At 39.5% G+C, this 22800-nt stretch overlaps 1 protein-coding gene across 4 annotated transcripts in view; it reads left to right on the top strand.

Moving 5' to 3' along the window:
* Positions 1 to 22800, top strand: part of FTO (FTO alpha-ketoglutarate dependent dioxygenase) — a 244272-nt gene that overhangs the window by 14316 nt on the left and 207156 nt on the right. The window contains exon 1 of one of the 4 annotated variants that reach the window (XM_035336523.1): positions 16513 to 16535. The exons of the other annotated variants lie outside the window; for them this stretch is intronic. Coding sequence (XP_035192414.1) covers positions 16533 to 16535 — 3 coding nt within the window. The 5' untranslated portion in view covers positions 16513 to 16532. Of the gene's footprint in view, positions 1 to 16512; positions 16536 to 22800 lie in introns of those variants that run through there. 4 annotated transcript variants of the gene reach the window in all.

The raw sequence follows: 22800 nt of genomic DNA, 5'->3' as shown, positions 1-22800 counted from the left end.
CACATGATGCTCTGTGGTGTTACAGGAAAAAAATTAATCCAGTTATGTGAAATAAAAGAGAGGTAAGTACCTTAAGTTGTCACCTGCCTCCTCTGCAGTACAGATACCAGCTTGTCACAGAGGTTGAGACCTTTGTAGGGCATTCTTCCAGAGTACAAATCTGTCTCTCTTCTGCCTTTTAATGCAATAGCTGTGAAATATCTGTATTAGGTAAAATAGAGGTTAAGGCACCTTAAGGGCACTGAATTCTTATCTCTTTTTACTAGCAGTGGTGTCAACATGCACTAAAATGCGATGACCTACTCTCCTCTTTGATAAAAGGAAAATGACCTGTCTACTGTGGTTGGTGATAGAGTTGCCCGAGGCAGATTATATTGTCACCTTCTTTAGTACTGGCGTGTAGAAAAATAAAAAAAAGGCCAGGATATTTCTGTTTACCATAGAAGTATTTGACATTTCTAGCTACTGATAAAATATACTCAGGGGTAGAAAGAAGGAACTGTTTCATGCCACTAAACAAGGCTATGAAGAAATGCGGAGATTTCTTATTGTGTAAGCTGTTGGTATCGCAGGACATGATACGTATCAAGAGATTCCTTCTGACGACTTCAGACACTCAAGGTTCAAGTTCAGCGTTTAACCCTGCTTTCTGCTTGTCTGTGGCCTTTTTGTACACACACAAAAAAAGCTGACATCTTTTGAGTCGTATCTTGAAGTTCTGATGCACCTGTTACTGTGCAACATGCAGGATTTAATCATGCACGGAGGTAATACAAGCACTTCAGTTGTTGTTTTGTGGAAATAAGTGGTCTCCGGTCAAAGACCAAGGACTCTGCAGCATTCCATAACGTTTATAGTTTCGTAACAATTCATTTAGCAGTAACAGAACAGGCACTCAATGTAACTGAGTGATGAGATGTATAATGATTTAGTTGATTTAAACTGTAGACCTGGAACACGTCAAAGCATTCAATGTCCTTTAAGCTATAAGTAATAGATCTGTGGCATTCTGTAAATCAAATGAAGGTGGTCTTCATGCTAATCAGGAACTAGATTTAAGAATGAAGGAAAGACTTCTGTTATGCGTTTTAATGATGTTGAAAATGGAGTGTGTTTCAGCAGCTGTCCGTGCTTTACAAGATGGTGATGAAATACCAAAGATCCTTCTCATGTGAGTTTGTCGTGTGATAACTTTCTTTGGTTTGAAAGCTCGGATTTTTTTTTTTTTTTTCTGAAAGAATGAAACAGGCCCATATGACTTATTTACAGCATCCTTTTAGATGAGTGAGTATCTGCTACCATTGCTTTATGAGGAGCCTTACGGGCCGTATGCCTGCATCAGGCACTTTCTTTTGTTACTTAGCAATTGAAATCTGAACATCCAAGAGAATAAATCAGTACTTTAGTACTTTGTTAAAATAACAAAAATGTGTGAAGTAACCTTTGTTTAACTTTGAAAAACTGAAAAGTACATGATTAATGTAAAATCTGGCCCCATCAATGGCCTAACTTGGTCCTTGCTGACTAGTGTTCAAAAAAAATTGTTATAGGAGTAAAACTTCCCTGGATAGGAAACTATCATCAAATCAATGCTTTTTTTACATAATTTTTAAATCAAAAATTTTTAAAGACAACTCTTTGTTCGCTTGGGCATATGTTAGCTCTTGGTTTTGAAAGGTAATGAACAGCAGTAATTAACACTTTTTTGGGGGGGAATGGAAGGATTCTTTAAGCATGGGATGTTAGCATAGCTATAATTTTAAAAAAATCCAACAAGAAGCTTGAGAGAACATGTGGCCTGCTGGTGTGTAAGCACCTGCTGGGACTTGGTTGTTGAGTCCTTTCAAGAGGCACCTGGCTGCAAGTCTGGGTTGCTGGGTCACGAGAGATCATGTTCAGAACCTTGGTATTGTTTTTTTTTTTTTTTTTTGAAAATCTTTGGCATGTGGAATCTTCCCTGTGACCCTAGGCCTAATTTTCTCTCCTTTCTGATTGACTTCTGGAAATCCTTGAAAATTCCAAACCCTATCTGCATGTGCAAAATTGCAGCCCTTTGCATGCAGAATAAAAGCTCAGTGACTCCTTGACAGTGCCAGCAGCGTGATTATTTCCCATGCATAATACATTCAGTCACACTGTGCATATGCGGTGACAAAATAAGCTAAGGGGAATGAAGGATCCCCGTGGATGATGTCTGGGTGAGAGCTCTTGTCTCGCTGTCAAGTATGTTTGCCTCTCCCGAACTCCCCGTAGGGCTTTCTCCTTGGGCTCTCTGCCAAGTGCAGCATCTGGCCTGCACCGTGAAGCTGGACCACACCTCGCCCGCTTTAGTCTCTGGCTGGTAAGCTTGTGCAGCTCTACCAGGAGGCAGAAAATGCAAGATGGATGGCATTGTCCTAGTGTGCCTTTATGCAACAGTCCCTGGTGCTGACATGCATCGTCTTTTCCTGTTGAAGTGGCACAGACTACAGAAAATCTCGCGTAGCGTTCTGACTGCAGAAACTCATACCATCGACGTGTGCCTTGTATGCTGAGTCCTAGGGCTTCTGTTGTGATCCCTCTTCAAAATGTGCAGGACTCTTCGTGGCTAATCTTAGCGTTACTCAGTTGTGTTTGTAGCAGGCCATACGCTTTCCTGTGCTTCTACAGGTAACTTCTAGACATTGCTATACTTGCGGTAGTAAAAATGTCAAGGTATTGGGGGTAATACAAATTAGAGCTAAGACCACTGAAGCTTTCAAACCAGGAAATTACCTCGATCTCTGTTCTGACACAAGCAGTCGCTGCTGCAGCCTCTAAAGCAGGATCACATGGTGCCTGTAAATGTTAACAAAAAGCCTTGGAGAACGTGGACTGACAAGGCAGGAGAGCTGTGTGACATGATGCTGGCAAAACTGCCTGTGTCGCATTTGTAGCTACAGACGTGGGAAGGTATAGTACACTTTGCTAACTGGAGTGTCGAGGCAGGTATAGCGGTACGATGTCATGCTGCATGTATTCCTCTATCACAGCAAACAACATTTATCTATTTCTCATTAAATTAATAAATCAAGTAGTGTTTTACAGCTGTTTTAGGCACAAACTGACAGGGATAAAATATAATGGGAATTCTGGCTGGTTTCCAGAGTTTATCAGTGATGAAAAATTGCAGATTAGTCTGTTTCTATAATCAGAACATTTCCACAATGGATATATTGTTACAGTTGTCGTTCTAGTTCTGATTATTACTCACAATGTCTATTGCAATTTTCTCATTATTATTGTTATTGAATTCCATGTGTAATAGATGGAATTACTTTGTCCACCATTTATTTTATGAATAGCCTACAGAAACATCAGTGTTAATAATATTACCACTTAATGTACACAACGGTTTATAATATGGATAGATGAATAATGCGTTGCACTGTTTAAATTTTGTTGGAATGAGATAAACGGGTGCAGAGCATTTCTGTTGGTAAATGCACTGTTAATCTGATGGGTTGTAAAAATGCAGATGGTCCGTTCTAAGTGGTTGCAACTGCTCTTACCTAATATGTGAATAAAATGATGTACACTCAAAATTCTCTTTTTAAGATAAGAGGAATTTTTCCTTTTCAAAGTGAAGAATGGAGAGCATCTGCTGGTTTTGCTTATTAAAGGTGTATTCTGCTAATCAAGTGAACTAGGTGGGAGAGCTTTGGCAATTTGGTTTCTTTGCCCAGTAGTATGTGTGGTACATATTAAACATGGTTAAACTCAATTTACCAGCTTGGTGAATACGACATAGAGCCCTGCTTAAATAGGGGAGTTAGCAGCTTGGAGAGGAAGCAAAGTAAGGCCTTGCCCAATGTATCTTCCCTTCTTCATATAGCAGTTTTGAAAATTTCTTGTCTCATTTTTCTCTTTACAAGTATACAAACTGGAGGAGCCTGAACAGCAGTTTTCTTTTTTTCACAGTCAACTGTTTTTGATTATTTCTTTTTAATCCCCTGGTAGTTCATGGTATTAGGATTATGTACTTCAGGGTTAAAGAGGCTGGTCTTTCCCTATAAAGCAGCAACTGAATATTTCTTTTTAAGTACAATTCTGTCTTCTGCTTAGGTTTATCTTGCTGCCAGTGTTAGTAGAGGGAGGTGGTAAACAAGCAGCTTTGGGATTCCTATTTTATACAGTCTGATTTATCATCTCCAGTCCAATTCAACTTTTCTTTTTCTAAGAAGAAAAACTAATTGTGTCATTGAAACATAAGCTATTTTTGATTCATGTGACTCTAGCACCAGAAGGTAGGCATTAATCAAATTTTGGATGAGTAGAAATGACTCTAGGCAGTCAGCTTCCTAGCCACCCTTGTTCTGTTCTTTGGTTTGTTTTTTAGCTTAGATTAGCATCGGAAAGCTTGGTTTTGTAAGCCAAATAAGAAAATGCTTCCTTTTCTAGTGTCTGATACTTCTGATTGTATGAAGGAGAAGCTCCTTAGGCTGTTTTAGGTAGGGCTTCTCTATTGTCTCTAAGACACAGTTTTTGATAATGTCATTGCCTTACAGATAGTAAGGATGCGCCTTGGTTTTGTGGAAGTGCATTGGAGTATTAACTCACTACATAGTGGAACCACAATTTATAAGCACATTTAAGTTTTCCATTTTTTCCCCATAATGCATGGGTGTTTAAACAGAAAATTTCCAAAGAGCAATATGTATAAGTTGCACTGTTTGAGTCAGAAAGTGAAGATCAAGCTTTTGACGTTGGTGTTTAAGTATATTTAAGAAAAGCAGTTGTGATAAGTTCTTTGCTAGATTAAGACAAGTTTGATAGAGGTAATAGGTGTTAGACCAGTTTGTAGGGCTGTAGGAGTTATACTAGGATGAAGAAGGGCTTAGGTACCCAAGATCTAGTCTGACTTTGCCCAAGGATTCTAGGTGATCGTACAGAAGGCAGACCCACAGCTATTGCATTGTGCTGCTACGTGGCCGTGATGGTTGGATCCAATGTATTTTGGGTTAGTTTGCTCCCCACACCCCCCTGCTACCACCCCACCAGCACGCAGTTCTTGAGACAAGCTGCGCCATGCAGACCAGGCAATCTTTGGTGCTCAAATAGCACAGTTCTCCTATTGCTTAATTGCATAGGTCGCAAAAGAGCTGAGATGCTTGGCATATTCAGTCTTAATTTTCAGTGCATTTTTAATGATACTTCATAACAGTGCAGTTACTCGTTTAACTGAGCGTGGGCAGCAAAATGTACTCATACCTCTTGTGGCAAGTTGTATATGTCTTTACAGTTGTGTATTCACCAATTTCTTTGAAGTACCAATACTTTGTACGTTCTGAGGTAGTGCAGGAATTCATAATGAGCAATTATGCACCAGAATTTGGGGCTGATCAGCAGACTGCAGAGAGCTACCTGGTATTTTGCTTCTAGCCCCCCAAAGTACCTGATGTTTCAATGAAAGGTAAAATGTGTGCACCACGTGCAACTGGCTGGAAGCAAAGCATATGCATAATATTGTTGCTCTCTTTGTTAAGATAATGGTACCTCTTCCTTGTTTGGGACCGCCTGTAATTCTGTGCAAAGTAGAGTTAATTTCCTTCTGACTTCCATGTGACTATTTTCCCAAACGTATCAAGAGCCTTTTAGAAGTTATGTAATGTTATTTTAAAAAAGCTAAAAACAAAAGCCAACAGCGATAGCACACAACCGATACTTCAGCAGAACAATTTTGGAACCTTCAGTGGTTTTCAGTTACTCTATCAGTTCTTTTCGCAGATTCTTTTTTGCTTACTACAGAAAAATTACATCAAATGCAGGATAACAGAACACTGTCAAATGAAGAAGGTTTTATATGGACAGCATTAGACAGGAGCAGGAAGATCCAGTGCACTAATAGGCACGCTCACATGAGCTACCTAGTCCATTGACAGTTTCTTCCTTTGTTCTCTCTCTCGACCCACTTTCTGCCAGTGATTTGTGACATATTTTGCAAGAGATCAAATAAGCCCTTGACACCTGATTGCAATGTAGTGCTTGTTTACAGTTGCATTTTTGAAGGACCTCTAGACAAGATGGAAGGTTTAACTTAAAGTAATTAAATTTGCATCTGCTCTGTGACAGGGATTTTCTTATGTATGCATCCTGTTGAGCAACTTTTACCGTAATTGGCCATGAAGTACTAAAAGAAAGATGCAGGTAGACAAAATCATTGTTGCCTACTACTAAAATCTGTCATTGTATTTCATAAGGACTGGCTTGTAAATGGGTTTGCACCAGGTTCTTTGAAATACAGGAATTCCTGCATTTTTTGGGAGGGGGAAGGGAGAGATTTCCAAAGCCTTGGACCTTTGCATGGACCTCTTGCACTACCTAACTGAGGCAAGATTTCTAAAATGCCCGTAGTGAACATCAACCTCATTCAGCATTACTTCTGCTTTCTTAAACATTTGCTAGTATTTGCTTTGCAGTTACCTGCCCTTTTTTGGCATGTCTACTTTTGTCCTTGGGCGGATTGCTCAGCTGTTCAAGAGCTGTGTAGCAAGGCACTGAACTGATTTTCTTTGCTTTCATCATCTTGATTTTCTGATCATTAAAAGTAGATCTGATGTGAGGTGATTTAGCTGTGCTGAAGGAACAGGCATTGTACTCCCTTAGGTTGGCTCTAAATTGAACCAGATGTTCGTGCTCCTTCTTACATCTGCAAAGGTCCCTATTATACAGCAGGCTGTGCTTGCTTATGTGCTAGTTTAGGGACAGAGGGGGTATTTGCTTATTCATGTGAGAGCTTCCTATCAGTTTTTTTTTAATTTTTGAAAGAATTTTGGGGGAAGATAGAGGACTGGAGAGATGAGCCTCAGGAAAACTAATTGACTTGATCACATTCAAACAGGGAATATGATCACGTTCAAACAGGGAATTGGAACTGAATTATCGGTTTTTCTGACTCCAGGTCTAAACCAATATACAATAGGTTGTAGTTAAAGAACTTAATAATAGTAGCAATGACAAAAAGTTAGGAAGTCTTGGTTATCACTACAAAAATACAGTGTTTTTGCTTCCATTTTTCCTTTCCTCAGTCATTCGTTACCTTACCAGTAAGATAAATGTGTGGTTGTTTTTTCAGAGATGCCAGCAGAAATTCAGGAATGGGTCGTGGTAAGTATTGGTTATAACTTGAAATGTGTACTTTGCTTGTTAGTTGATGATTAGATTAAAAGCAGTAACTGCTGAAGTTTCGGTTAGCATCCCACAGTTCTCATCCTACAGTAGCTGTTTGTGGCGTGCAGTGAAACACGAGTCTCTGTTCTAGGTACTAGGCAAACGGTCTTTCCCAGATGCATGTAAAATGCTGATGTGCTCAAGTCTGGAATAGGATTTTTGTTCATGTCACACAACCCAGAATTTCTACTTTTTTCCCTTCCTTTTTATCACTTAGTTATTTAGTTCAGAAGAATAAGCACTAGGTTGCTGTTAGGGGGCAGAGCTCTCAGGCAGTATTTAACGTCATTTTATTCTAGAGCCACCTGCCTGTGGCTTATACACAATAGGGTAAACATTTAAGCAAGCATTTTATTTGGGCAGATACGGCCTTTTGCATATGCAGTTCAGTGCAAACTTGTTAGGAGCCTGACAGCTGGCAGCAAGCTCTCCCAAACTTGTCGTTTCGAAGTAACTATCTATTCTCCAGCCAGAACTTTCAACTGCCACTGAGTTACCAAGTTTAATTTCTTTCCGGGGCTGCCCTGCAGAAGTGCGTGATTCCCAGGATTCTCATGTTTGTTGTCAACAGGAGAATCTTGTAATGTATTAAAGGTCCGTGCTAATTCTGTATTTCAGGAAGCAACCAAGACCTGCTAGATAGATCAAACATAAGTGAAGTCCTCTTAAGTACTTTTAAATGCAAACCCTGATTTGAAAGATAAATGAGGATGGACTTGATGAAAAGCATTCTCTATTCACGTTTTAAAAACTAAAAAAACTATTTTGTAGTTCCTTTGCATTTGCCACAATTACTTTTTATGTACTCCTCATGGCATGTTATGGCCAAATGCAGCTGGAACAGGTGACGCAACGTAACGTGCAGGGGATACTGCTGCGATTTCTCCTGGCAGTGGGATGTGAAGTAATGTGCCATGGTGGTAGCTGAAAACCATCTGAAGTGGTTTTATGAGGACCAAGAATTATTTGTGTCTTGCATGACCTGTCCTTATTGCTGCATTTGAGTACAACATAGGTTAGAAGAAGTAATTATTTTCAGCCCACTGACTACAAGCGAGATTAATAGCTTCTGAAAGGGCTGTAATGAAAGGCTGACCCAACTGGCTTCTGTATTACTCCTTGTTTATCCTACTCTCATCTCTATCACCTTTGGGCTACAACAAAATGTAATTTATGTTAGCAGTGCTTCATAGCAGGTGAAAGGTCATATTTTTAATGAGGGTAGCCCTGATTGGGATTCAGGTTTAGAAATGTTGTGTGCTAGAGTACAGTCAACCAAGTCCATGTAAACACGGATTGCAGAAGGGGGCAAGCAAACCTGTTATTTGACAGTATCTAAGACCTCTTTGTTTACGCTAGGTGAGTGAAGTTCAATTAGCAGAGGTTAAGCAACTAGGAAAGGGACTTGGTCATCACAATGCAGGTGGGAGTTGGGCCTAATAAACCTTTTTAGGCTCAGTGGACCATTGGCTTCTTTGTACTGGAAAAAACATTTTGCAGACAGTCGGTTTTCTTTCTCACTTTGATGCAGTTTGATTAAAAAAAAAAAAAAAAAACTCAAACCAAATACAATCATATTTATAAAATATATAATATATAGTATCTTTGGTTTATGACTGGCAGAAATGCAATGACAGCCCGTGCTTGACTCCGGGAGAGATGTGCTGCGCAGTGCGTCCGGGCTCGTCCCTGCTGGGGAGGGCTGACCCTGGTACTCTGTTCGGAGTTCTCCCTTTGGAAGGAGAAGCTGTGTTGTGTTTGAGTACACCTGGGGATTGAGCAGAGCTGTTTGTTAGCAGTGTGTTCGCTTCAGTAAAACAACCTGGGAGTGTTACTCTTCAGTTATAGAGAATGCTGCTGGATTTATTTGGTGAATTAGGTTAATACTAGGGCTCCTTGTTACTTACAGGCATTTTTGACAGAGCATGCATCCTCATAGAAGCCAAATTTTTTGAAGTTGGTTATAACTGAGAGAATTCTAGTCGAAACAAGTATAGCAGGTGCAGGGGGAAGCTTTGGGGGGTAAGAGAAGAAGTGAAAGATTTCAACAAAAGCTGATTTGGAAGAAGTTCTTGGATTTAGGTTTTCAGCATTACAAACCCTGTGTGACTGCAGCATCCCGTGGAAGCTCGCTCTTGTCTGTCACGTGTGTGTGTCTTCTTGCAAGTGACAAACTGCTTCAGTTATGTTCTGGAAAGGAATGGGAAATATTTCAGTGATTTTGAATTTCCTTATTGTGTGAGGAGACAACTCCTAACTTGGTTTAGTTCAAAGTATGCATAGAGAGGAATGGCAGCATGTGCCCCTTCAGGTATTCACAGCCAAATTACCTTTCACAGAGACTAAATCATGAAAATCTCAGCTTTTGTATGTTGCTTTTTACAATTTGAAAAGTTCTATGTTAGAACAGAAAGTAATTCTTTGCTGCATCACAGCACGGTGACAGACGGTAAATGCAGACAATGTAATAGTAACTGCTGTGTGCCCAGCCGCGAGGGCTCCAGGATTCATCTGGCATGGGATTTCGTTAGAGAAGTTGGAGAGGGCAGCAGTTTAGACTACACAAGCACTGCAAGACTTTGGAGAGTTGCTGTGCTGATGCTTTTTCTCCTGATTTTGCACCATGCACCGTGCATCATGTTGTGTCATTCAATACTGGGTTGTGCCCCTGTAGGACACCAGCCTTTTCCTTCCCAGGACAGCGTGAAGCAATATGCTGAGCCCTTCTTCTAGGACTTGGAACGGGGGCACCAGCCCCCCTTTCTGCAGCGGTGCTCGGCTGCCTGCAGGCAGGGTCAGCCTTCCTCTGCCAGCCTCCCACCGCGCCGCTGCTGCCCTGCGTCCCTGTGCAGCGCTCCCCGTGCCTTCGCGCTCCTGCTGGCTGCGTGCACGCAACAGAATCACACGGTTACCTTAAAGCAACACAATGTTGGGAGTCCCCTTCTTTTCTTCAGTGTCGCTAGGTCCTGAACTATTAATGCAAGTCTTCAAAATGACTCTTAAATTTACACTTGTTTTACATTATTTTATAATTAAGTTGTAGAGTTTAAAGAGAAGAAAGGAATGGAAGTTTTTCAAGTGATTAAATATTAATTTTATTCGCATTTAACCCTAATTTACATTAAGGATGTTAACTGAAAGGCAGATCTTTTGAATTCAACATTTTCATTTCCTTCTAGCCTCTCTGATGAATAGCTGGATCTTGTCATATGTTCATAAAGGGTGGTAGTCCACTGGGAAAGAAGGAATAATTGTGCTGTCTTGCACTCTATGACGGTCTGTTTGTGATGCTTACTGTTTCTTAATTTTGAAAAAAAAAGCTTCCCTTTTGTCTAAACAAAATAAAGATTTGAAACAAAATTGGTTTGGACCCTTTAAACGCTGCCCTATGTCTCATGCAGCTAATTGTTTTTCTTTTATTGCAGAACATTCTCCTTGAAAGATCATGACAGCAACATGTTCAAAATACCTTCTTAAAGGTTTTTTAACCTCTCCTTGCTTAGTTGTTCCTGCTTAAGTCTTAAAAGCAAATCAGTCAACCTCAGGTACCTTGAACACCTGCACTGCCCTCACTTGATGCTTTTTACATGCATGAAAAACTGGATTATGATATAATTGTTGGGTTTCTATATTTTGCATCCAGATTGCACCATTACATACAAATTAAGAGACTGATTTCAAGAGGTCTGTTAATCCTAGGTAAGCTTCTTGGGAAATCTGGCCATTTGCCTTAATTCCTTATCAGGACTTAAGTGTTCTGAAAGTCTGAATTCTAAGGTGTTTTATTGGAAGGTGTATCGAGAGATAATGTTGGTAGAAAAGTTATGTATGTTAGCGTTTTTAGATCTGTTACGTACAGTACTATGAACTTAGTTAAACAGAAAAATGTTGTGATGCATGCAACTGCAAACGGGTAAAACTGACCTGGTCTTTAATTTTGTTTAATTAAAATGTATCCGGTATACTCTAACTTCTGTCAAGTTGTATTTCTTGCTGGGGAGTTCTGGTGATACAAAATGTGGTTCTGTAATCTAGATTGGCTCCAGTACCCTCAGTACAAGTCCAGTCTTTGTTATTGCATAAAGCTTTACAGCCTGTTCCCTGAATTCAGTGTGTACACGTGAATGAGTAAAATACTTGTGAACATTATCCAATGTTATTGCTTTAAAAATCACCTTTTTATTAGGGATGCTTTGCTATTTTTGCACTCTCTACAATCAGGCATTTTTTGCAAATGATACAGAGCTTTGTGCAGTGTTTAATGAATTATTGAACTTCGAAGAACCCTTGCGAAGTAGGGCCTGCATGTGACTGAGCATAGACATGAAAAAATGCTATCCTCAAGCGTATCTAGCAGACAGTAATAGATGCTTGATCAGACAATATGAGCACTGAGTGACTGATGGCAATAGCATTAAATATTTACATACAGCAAAAGCATCTTGGCAGCAGAAAAGAGATGGTCTCTGCAGTAAGGTGAATAAAACCCAGTGCAATGTAAGTAGCCTTTCTGTATGACAACTGTCGTAGAGAAAATACCAGTGGTCATGAACAGATGCATATTACTGAAGTAATTATTTGGGACTCACAATTGTTTCAGTCTAGTTATTTTATATGACACTTTAGAAGCCTGTGAGTAATTCTTGTTGTTTAGGACAATTATCAAGACTTTATCAGTATAATTATTATTTTGGATATTGTGCCATACCTGCTATAATATAAAGATGATTACACAGCTGAAGAATAAGAATTCATAACTGCAGAGGAATAGTATTATACACCAAACAAACATACTTTTAGACCTGTATTTTACTAAAGCTCAGAATCCCTCTGCTTTTCTTGCACTTACCTTAGTTTTACACTGGTGTTCTTAACATAGGATCTGTCTTGTGAATCTGCTGTTGGTGTCCAACAGAAAGCTGTACTGTGGCTATGCTCAAAAGAAATCATGAGAACAAGAAGCAATATCCCGCTCCCTCCTTCCCTCTACACTGCTGAGCAGTTTGTTGGGAGTAAATCCATTTTATTGATGTCCAGAGTCCTTGAAGTGCGTCGTACTTGTTTACGTGCCCTTTTTGGGAACCTGCGAACTACAGCTGTACGACACTTGGTATTGCTTGCACTGTGTGTTCCACAGTAAGTCATGCTTGATTTTTTTTCCCATGATTTTGAAAAAAATTACTATATCAGAAACATTGGATAACAACTTAATTTTCATACTGAAACGAGCAGATGACTTGTGTTGGAGGTTCTTATGCTTTTTAATGCATTCCAAATAGCTATTGGTTATAGGGGAAAAAATAAAACAAAGGTGACAGGAAATTGATTTTTTTAAAAATACTCTGTGATGCTTGTATTATTATGATGAACCTGTTTACAGCTAATGATCTGTTCTGTTGTAATGAAAGCAAATTAAAATTGAAAATGAAGTGAAAGGGAGCAACATCAAGCCAATTTTTAATATAGTAATTTATTTGTGGTAGCAGATAAACATAGTTTTAAGTGATAACGTGTGTTTTTTTTTTTTTGTTTGTTTTTTTTTTAATGTCTTTGGGTAAACAGAATTCCTTGGAAATGTATACTAGGAGCTGTTTTACTTTTTTCCCAGAACTGTTCCCCAGCTTACTGGTTTCATTGGAGAAATGCAGTTCATTCCTTAGTACGTGGCTAGCCATACTGAAGTCATCTGTGTTTGTAAGAAATAAGCATCCCTCGGAATATGGAGGATGATGAACGTGAAACGTCCAAGGCATATGACAAGTTGAGCATTGGTCAGTGAATTCTTTCTAGAGGTGTAAAGGAAAATACATTTATGGTAAGAACCCTATTCCTGGAGACATGATTTGAGAAGCCATGAGCAGAATTCTCTTAAATGGAAGGAACAAGATTAGACATATATTTTATTATTTTATTTGCTCTTTTAAGTAGGGGCAATATTGATTCTTGTGGTAGCAGTTTAGTTCTAAGGCAGGGATCGAACATCTGAAGTGTATTTGCACTAGAGGCTTCTGAACTTAGTGTGCAGTCCACTGAGTGGAGCTTCTCCAGGTGGCTTTCTGAAGGTCTGTCAGTCCTGCAGTGCCTAGGCTCTTTACATCACAGCTATTTGTCTAACATGGGGAAAAGGTTTAAGGGGTATAGATATAAGGGGTATTTATAAGGGGTATGTTGTCTTAATTTGATCATCAAGGTAGGAATTTTAACTCGAAAATCATGTTGCATTGCACACCTTTTCTGTAATTTTTGATGCACATACATAAATAAAGATGATTCTTTGTCTTTAGCAGAATAATATAATTTTCAGGGTCCTGACCCTGTAATAGTCAGGACCTGAGCACATGCACGCTTCTCCCTGCTGCTACAGAAATTTGAGAATATTTAAAGCCATATGTAAGCATCTTTCTTTTAAAATGTTGTGATAGAGGATATATTTCAATCAGAACTGCCTCTTAGTGTACTCCTGTGTGTTGTCAACATACTAAGGAGGTACAAGATTGTTAGATGAGAGGAGTAAATGTGGTAGCTGAGGCTGTGCTATTTGATGCTTACCCATGACAGCATAGGTGAGGAAAACTAGCAGTGAGTCAACGAGTTATCATTGATCCTGTTGGGAAGAAAAAGGTTTATACATTTACCACAAAACTTTTTTTAAGGAGGAGAGTAAACTGGGGAGAGATACCTGTAGGGAAAATGGTGTTTACAGAGGGTAACGATGTTGGAGGAAATTTGTGGTTGCTCACTAGTGGGGGCGCTGGCACAGAGTTGTGCAGCTTCCTAGGGAAGTAAGCGGGGTGTACCAAAACGGATGGGCATCGGCATTTACACCAAAGGATTATTTTACTGGAAAAAGGAAACAATGAATGCCAGGTAATGTTGTGCACAAATAGTTTAGTTTTGGGTTGTAAATTGTGTGATTTATTTTCCTTATAAAAGTTGGTCCCGCGTTATCCAGGAAGTCATGCAGGTGGTGCACAGAACAGGACCTGTGTCCGATACCATGATTTTCTCCCTTTGTGGTCTCTTCATATTGTATTCTATGGAATGTGGTACTGAAGAAAGCAAAAAGTTTCAACTGTTTTTTAAAAACGTATTTCATAATGTGAGATTTGCAATGTTCACTAGTATGGCTGTATGGGCGTTGATGCACTTAAGTTTTGAATAATTGGAAAGTAAGAATTGCCATTTCAGGTAGCCTCAATAAACTTTGTTAATCCAAGCTTTCACTTGTTTTTTCTCTAAAATCATGTGAAATAAAAGCTGCCCACAGTGCAGGAATGAGTTTTAGTCAGGGATGGTTCTGGATTATTTAAGCATCTCTTTTGCAATCTCTTCTTGATCTAAGTTTGTGGATTTGAAGCTTTTGTCGCTGGTAGACCAGTGTGCTGGTATTCAATGTGCATTAATTTATAGTCTGCATAAAATACTTCAGCCTCTTCCTGGCTCTTCAGAGGCCAGGTTGCCCTGCCAAGTTTAGTTAGTTTGCATCAGCCTAAATTCAGCTGTTGTGCTACTCAGCAGAAGCGCAACAGGATATTGGAGATGTGAAATAAATGCAGTGGCAGAAGCATACGCAGTGTCAAAATGCAAACAAGGAATGAATGTGCAAAGTTTGCAGTCTCTTAAATGCTTTCTTAAGCTGTGAAAAAAACTCCAAATAAGTTCATTCAAACAGGGAAAAACAATCTCTTTGAAAAAGATTAAGTTGATGGAATAAAGTCAATTTGATAAAATGTCCAAGCTATCAAAACCTTGTGCATAGTACAGGCTTTGATACAAACTGTGTTGTCCGTTTCTGCAAGGCATTTCTTTTTGACTGTAAGAGCAGCTTGTAATCAAAGTGCATATAAGCCTTTATCAGCCTTTTAAGCGAGTATTTTAATAGCAAATAAGGTGGAGGAGGTTGTTGCACCATGACCCTCCTTTGTCTCTTCTTTGCAAGGAGCGCGGCTGCTCGCTGGTCCTGTAGGCACCGGTGCTCAAGCTCTTGAACTCTTTGTGATCTATAAATCTTAGGAGACAATAATGTTAAAGTGGACGTCACTAGGTGGCACTGAAACATCGTCGTACGCCAAGTACAGTCTTGAGCTCTTCATCTCTGCTGCTGGAACTGCCTGGGTTTCTAAGTGTCAGGGAAATTGTTTTATTGTTAAAGGGCAGAGTGTAATATATTCATCTCCATCCGAGGCAGCCATTTAATGCCCTGAAACATGCCCTCTCACAGCTCTGGCCTGTTGACTATGCTTATTTGGTGTAATAATTAGCAGAATTTCTCACTAACAGGGGTACTTACTAACACCTCACATATTCCTCAGTGTTTTTGTACGTGATGGATCGTGCATTCTGGGAATGAAGTTAAATGGGTCATAGCCTAAGCCCTGTACGACACCACTGTTTTCTGCACAGTACTTTGGAATAGGTATATATTAACTACTTTTTAATTCCTGTGGTGTGTAATGCAAACAAAGTTCAGTCTTCTTTAATAGGCTAATGAAAATTTGTAAGCACAGAATAGTTAACTTGTCAACTTCCAGAACAAAAGAAATTTAATGAGTGGCTGTAGGAATTAGAGTATGCTGTCTTTGAATAATGGCATGCTTTAGAAGCCTGTTGTAATGCTTTTCCAAGTTTTGTACAGAGTCCTGTGTCTTGTTTTAGAGGAACAAATCTCTTACGCAAATTAAAGGTGATCTCTGTATTGTTGATGACACTCAAACATCCTGCCTTTATGAAAATAGGGGTAGCAAGCCCAAGTTAAATATCTTTTTCACACTTCAGTAGCTGGAAATGAGTCAATATGTTGGAAATTATTATGGTGCAAAGGAAAAGAAAAGGTCCTTGAATAACTGCCGCGGTAGGGATCCCTCTCATATTTCTTTGCAAATGTGGTAGCAAGGACAAATAAAGTTAAAGATTCCCAAAATTACTAGGTAAAGGTATATGGTTTTAGTTCAACTTCTAAGCAAAAATCTAATGAAATCCCTGTATAATGAGCTAACTCAAATTACAGTGATTTGGGGCATTTGTCATATGGAAGCACAGCTCTGCACTGAGACCATCAAACCATTTCACATAGGGCTTCAAGTTTCCAGAATGTATTTATAAAAAAAAAAAAAAAAAAAGCCTTTCTCATTTCTAGTTTAGATGGGTTTCCTGGCATATGTAGTGTTAAATATCAACTATCGTCTGTTGCTGGTGTCTGATATGACTGAATTTTTAAATCCCCCTTCCAATAAATACGTATGATATTTTTCCTGTGTTGTTCTTTTTTTTTTTTTTTTTTTTTTTACCTCTTGGTTTTAATTACTGCTGAAGGACTTCTGGTGTAGAAGGGGAAGGAATACAGCATGGTAAGCCAGCAAATAAGAACAGCAGTGGCTCTGGCAGCCTTCTCTTCATGTCAGTTCCTTGCCCTCAGCCTCTGTTATTAATGCGTCTGTGCTGCTGTCACTCAGATAGCATGCATTTGTGTTAAAAGTATGTGTCAAAAAGGTGGCCTAGATTTTTGAATTGCAGGTTGAGAATACCCCCAACCTACAAAACCACTGTACCAAATTATAAAATAATTGACTTAAGTCCTTGTTAGACATTCTGAGGGAAATGAAATTTCTTCTTGTCTTGTAAATATGCTCTAAAGAAGCAACAGAGTTGAGAATGTTAAGGTGTCCATGATCTTTTCACTTGGACAGAGACTTGCATGCATGCCTTTAAAAATAATTTTGTAAGAGTTTGGAACAAAGCTCTCCGTGGAGTTTTACTGTCATACTGGACTTTTTGTGTATTTGTTATAAAGTGTTTTTCTCTCTTCGCCATCCCTGTTCCTTCAGTTCACCTACTTTCCCTGTGAGCTTTTTGATGTTCTTATATACAATTATGTACTTCTTAAAAATCCCCTTTTTGGTGCATTTCATTTATTGGGTCATTTTAGAATTGTATCCATGAATGTTATAACTGAGTTAATGGAAGATGTTTATTTTCCTATCATCCTGATAACTGCTTTAGTATCTGGTACAGATCAGTATTATGCCTTTTTTCTATACTTGTTTGAAGAATAAAATGAAACCATTCTTGAATGCATTAGTAGTCTTTGTAGGAATTGTTTGTTAAGTTTGGCAGTTGGCATATGCAGTAGTATAAACTGAGTTTGGCTTTTTTGGTTTTCATCAGAAGGGAACAAACAGGACAGAGGAGAGCTGAGAGGAAATGTGGACTGGTCCTTTCTCTTCTAGCCTGTCTTTCTCACTGTCAGATATACGTATTTGAGAACGCAACATGGAGAAAGGGAAGAAATGATTTTTAAAAACTTGTCACTACTGTGCACTGTCTCACTTGTTAAGTATGGGCAGTGATAGCAGCAGGGCTGTCTTGACTTGTAGGCCAGCTAGGAATACCAGCGTACTTGGAGGAGGGCAAGTCAAGTCTCCCTGAACAGCTGTAGGCTGAAGGCTTAAGGAATCGGTTTTGTACGTGACCACTTGAGTTGAATAGCACAGTTGGACCTGATCACGGCAAGCAATGGAAAAAATAATATGAAATGCTGTCTGTATATGCAAACAATAAAAATGAGGACTAGAAATTGTATTAGTCTTTGCAAGAGTTAGGATTGGTTTTTTTAAACAGTAGTATTTGGCAGGGGGAGGTGGGGACAGTTCTCAACTCTGCTTGACACATGTATTAAGTAACATGTTGATTTGCATTATGAAATGTACCTTGGTTTGGCACAAAGCAGATGGCTCAGCAGTTGTACTTTCATAGTAGATCAGTGCCCTCTTGTCTATTTATTTACCTGCTAGTGCACCCTAAGCTTATTCTTTAAATTATCCAGATAGTTTAAGAATAAAATGTGAGTGAAAGAAAACTGCAGAATCTTGCCTTTAACTGTAGTAGATGAACCTTATAATTCTACTGTAAACGTACCAAGCACTGTGAAATACAGATCCCGACGGCTCTTCTCCAAGTTTGCATGAGCTGTGATGGAGAAGAGAGTTTTTAACCCCAGCTTCAGGACTTCAATGAAATGCATTCTTACAGAAGCAGACCAGTGTCTCCTGATTCACTGACCACAGGTAACTGGCAAAATGATGAATCAAAACCAAACTGAGGAATCAGATGGATCAAACTTTCAGTCAGTGTCTCTGCTGCCTGCTGTTTATTTGGTTAGGCTGTATGTGCAGAAGCTGGGGAAAAATGGGTGATTCATTACAGTCTGGTCTGAACAGTTTGGGAACCATTGAACTAAAACGTATCATTTAGACAAGCATCGAAACCTGATATAAAAAGAATTCCCATGAAGGCAAATTCATCTCGTGGAGTGATGATCTGCTCCAATGGTTAATTATCCTTTCTTTTTAAATTGTGCTCCGTGACTCTGGTCTGAACTTGCCTAATGTTCTTTCAGACCCTGAATTTTGCTAATGTTGTCTGCCAACTTAATGCTAAGTGTTAGCTTTCTGTTCCCTGTGTGGCTTATTGTGGAGGCTGTGAACAAAACAAAGCCTTCAAACCAAACAAAATTAACTAAGTTTAAAATTTTATTCGCTACATCTGAGTTGTACAGTACAAGTTTTCTTTAACTCATTTTTGTTACAAGAAGAAACCCTCTTCTTTCAGTAAATCTCCTGTAGAGATGTTCTTCTTCAACTTGGATGCCCAACTCAACAGGGTTTCATTAATAGTTGTCTTATAAAACCAAGGAAACAACTGCAGTTTGCAGGTTTTCTAAGCAAGTGTTACTGTCATCATTTGACCAGTGGTGCAGTTTATGCACAAAATCATCAGTTCTATTATATTAGTGGTTGGTGTTGTCACACAGGTTACTTTTATGACTGTATGAAATGATGCAAGTTGCTCTTTTGCAACTGAATACTCTTGTACAAATATTGATACTTAAGGTAAATTTATCTCCCTAATATAATTTGTGGTTATTGTCCTTGAAGTGGCTGTAGAAATGATGCAGCTGTATTCACACTGTACTCCTGTGTAGCTTCAAAAATAATCTCATTTTTTGGCTGTGCTGTTTCAGAAATATGTTGGCAATGTGTGTGACACCAGATTTGTTGTAGCCATGATCGCAAATCATGGGGATGGTTGCCGTTAAAGTGTTTTGAGGACTGGAGGGGGACTTGCACAAAGCGTCTACTCACAGGCTCCTCAAGTGTGAGAAATGCTTGCAGGAAAATGTCTTTGTCATGTCTTTTCCAAGGACAAGTCACAAAAATTGAAGAGAAGAGGCAGCAGGGTGCTGCTTGTACAGCTGAATTCCAGGGGATGTTGTGTACCGCCTTCTGTCTTCTGCAGTAATTTTCTTAATTGTGGCATACAATCTCAAGAATAAACTCAAGTTTCTCCCATAAAAGGTATTGGCTCTATATTTGCTGAAATGTAACTGACACACAAGAAGAGTGTTCCTGGAACACATTTCTTTTTATATTTAAGGCATTCAACGGTCTTCGTGACTTTTCGTTATGGGGTGAAGAATCTTCTTAAATAATCAAATATGATGTCTAAGATGGTTATAAAGGTCTTTAAATTTTAGTACATTTGTAAGTGCTTTTATATTTTTATAGTGCTTATTCTGCTAATAGAATCTGTGAAAATAACTTTTAAGCATAAAAAATAAAAAGGCCTACAAAGATGTTCAAGTAGTGTGTAATGGACATGACAGTTACAGTTTGTGAAATTTAATGCTCTAGCTGCTTATTGATCTTCCTTGTAGCTGATTGCATGGCACAAGCATTTGCACTTAGCACCTGCTCTTTCTACATTTACACTATCTTCAGAATTGTTATCAAGGGGACTTGGGAAACCAAACTTGACGATAAGCTTAAGTACTTAAGAAAATACCTATATTTTTTCGAGCATCCATTTTATTTTCACTCTACTTTTGACATCTGCTTCTTCTGGGTGATATTTTAACATGTAAAATATAGATGTATTTATATACCAGGGTTGCTGAGAAGCCCAAGGTTTCCTGGGAATAATGGAAAGCTGCACAAAAGTTCATTGCATCCTTCACCTTGCAGGTGGATGTGGTAGTTCATGTGTAAGCAGTAGTATTTGCCTAGATCATACAAGGAGTCTTAAGAATCAGCTTCAGTAATTTGAATGGGAAGTATGCAGTAGGATAAGAGGCTAAAATAGCTCTACCCACGGTAGAAGTTGCAAATTCAAAAGGTTTTATCTTGACCAACAGGCCTAAATTTCCCTCAGGAATATGGCTATTGCCTTTTACTGTGGTCAGTTTTTTCATGAACTGATTGGTGAAGGCCATCTTCAAAGAGAAGTTGTCAAAGTTAGGGGTTGGACTGGATGATCTTTAAAGTCCCTGCCAACCCAAACCTTTGTTAGGGTCTGTGAAAGTCATAGCTGATTGCGTTCCTTGTAGTGACTTCCATACAGTCGTTCTTTCATGACACAAAGCCAGATGTCTACTTCTTATGGTGCATGTCTTCATGCACACATCTACTAGTACTGTGTAAGTTTAGAACTTCAACTATTTCTGCTTTTAAGAAGTTTCCCTTCTTTTTATTCTGTCTCAAAGTGTCCATGTAGTTAGGTCAAGATTCAGTAAAATGGCAGTTTATGTGGGGAAACTGCTACTGTGACCTGCTCGCGTACGTGTTTGAAAAGTGTCTGTCTACATCCACAGAAGCTGTAAACATGTTGCAAAGATTCAGAATCTGCATTTCAAGTTCTCAGCCCTTTAATTTAATTCTGGAAGTCCTAGGTTTGTTCTCTAGGTGTTACTCAGGTTATTTCTTGTTCCTTCAAGAGCTTGTGCCTACTCCATGGTATGTCCCAAGCAAGCTCATGCAGTTTTGCATCCCAGATGTGTAATGCTTCCCAAACCACAGTGGCGAGTCTTAGTGGTTCTGAGCATCCCTAAAACACAAGTCTGCAGACAGCAGTGCCGAATGAATTCCAATTTCAATGTTAGCCCAGCTTATTTGTTTTTTACTTTTTTTCTGATTTTAAAGTTTATTGAATCTCTTCTATGTTGAAGAATTGTTCCTTGTTTCACACCTGGTCAACCTCCTTTGTATTTGGTTTCTTGGGACTGGGTGGATAGAGGTACTTTTGCTATGTCGTGCAGAACCAGTTCCTGATGACAGTCACCAGGAAGGTCTCTGCCCTCTGATTTACTAGGGGTGAGTTGATTAAGAGCTGCTTTGTTATGAAACTTAATTTCTCGGTATCTATAACAATTTTTCAACAAAACCATGTAAAGAGTGGCATGCAAAAATGTCCCAGGATCCTCATTTGTTCCTTGTGATTCACAAGGAACATACTGAACTGATGTAGAAGGGTCTACTCTTTTAAACATTTTCTTAGATGCATGTATGCTCTTGTTCCTTGCATGTATATGAAGAAAAAAGAATTGGATATCTGATTGAAACCGGATCATTGCTTTCACCCAGAGTTTGAATGTTCTTGCACGTGTGGGGAGCGGCTGGGGTCACTTGGCCTGTTCGGCCTGGAGAGGAGGGGGCTGAGGGGGGACCTCATTGCGGTCTACTTCCTCGCGAGGGGGAGTGGATAGGCGGGTGACCTATTCTCCATAAACACCAGTGACAGGACCCACAGGAACAGGGTGAAGCTGAGTCAGGGGAAGTTCAGACTAGATATCAGGAGGAGATTTTTCACTGAGAGAGGGTGGTTGCACACTGGAACAGGCTCCCCAGTGCAGTAGTCACTGCACCAAGCCTGTATGAATTTAAGAAACGTTTGGACTGTGCACTGAGTCACATGGTCTAAACTTTTGGGTAGACCTGTGTGGTGCAAGGAGTTGGACTTGACGATCCTTATAGGTCCCGTCCAACTCGGAATATTCTATGATTCTATGAATCTATGATTTCTTAACCATCCCCAAACACCCTTCCCCCAGTTGTTCTCTTTACAGAAAGAGTAGCCTTTTTTCCTCCTTCCTTTAGAGGCAGGGTTGGAAAGGATCTGCCAAAACACAATATTCATCTGGTTGCCTTCTTCCTTTGCTACCTCCTTCAAACCATGATCTTCCGTTCCCCCTCCAGCAGCAAAAGCAGAGTGCCAAAGTGACCTCCTGCTAGTGCCACAGTGGTGCACAAGGCACCACTGAAATCCAGGCTTGAGGCATGGGGTTGGCTCCACATCTGCAGGGGCCTTTCCTGAGGAACCACTGAGCTAGTTGGAAAGGCACAGGGTTGGCATTTGTATATTGATGGAAGGCTAGAGGCAAGAAAGGGGTGATGGAATGGAGTGGACGGGAAGAGCTTGGTCATCTCTGCCCTTCATACATATTCTGGAAGTGTAAGATGAATGTTTCCTGGACTGAAAAAATACATGTCTTCAGGAGTGCAAGGAGTTGGACTTGATGATCCTTATGGGTCCCTTCCAACTCAGAATATTCTATGATTCTATGATTCTATGCTCCTGACCTAATACAGTTGATCCGTTTACCAAATGGTACCGGCTGGAAGAGGATGCACAACTGGTAGCAGCAACAAGGACTGGCTGATGGTGGCCGGATGCTTGCAATATCGGTGTAAGCTTGATAGTTATACTGAGGAGGCTTGGGGACATCTAGTCAGCAAAAAGAGGCTGTGTTTGAATGATGTATCATTTCAAATTTCTATTATA

The sequence above is a fragment of the Oxyura jamaicensis genome, chromosome 11 (genome assembly GCF_011077185.1).
Source record: "Oxyura jamaicensis isolate SHBP4307 breed ruddy duck chromosome 11, BPBGC_Ojam_1.0, whole genome shotgun sequence".
NCBI lineage: Eukaryota > Metazoa > Chordata > Aves > Anseriformes > Anatidae > Oxyura > Oxyura jamaicensis.
This window is presented reverse-complemented; position numbering and strand designations above follow the sequence as displayed.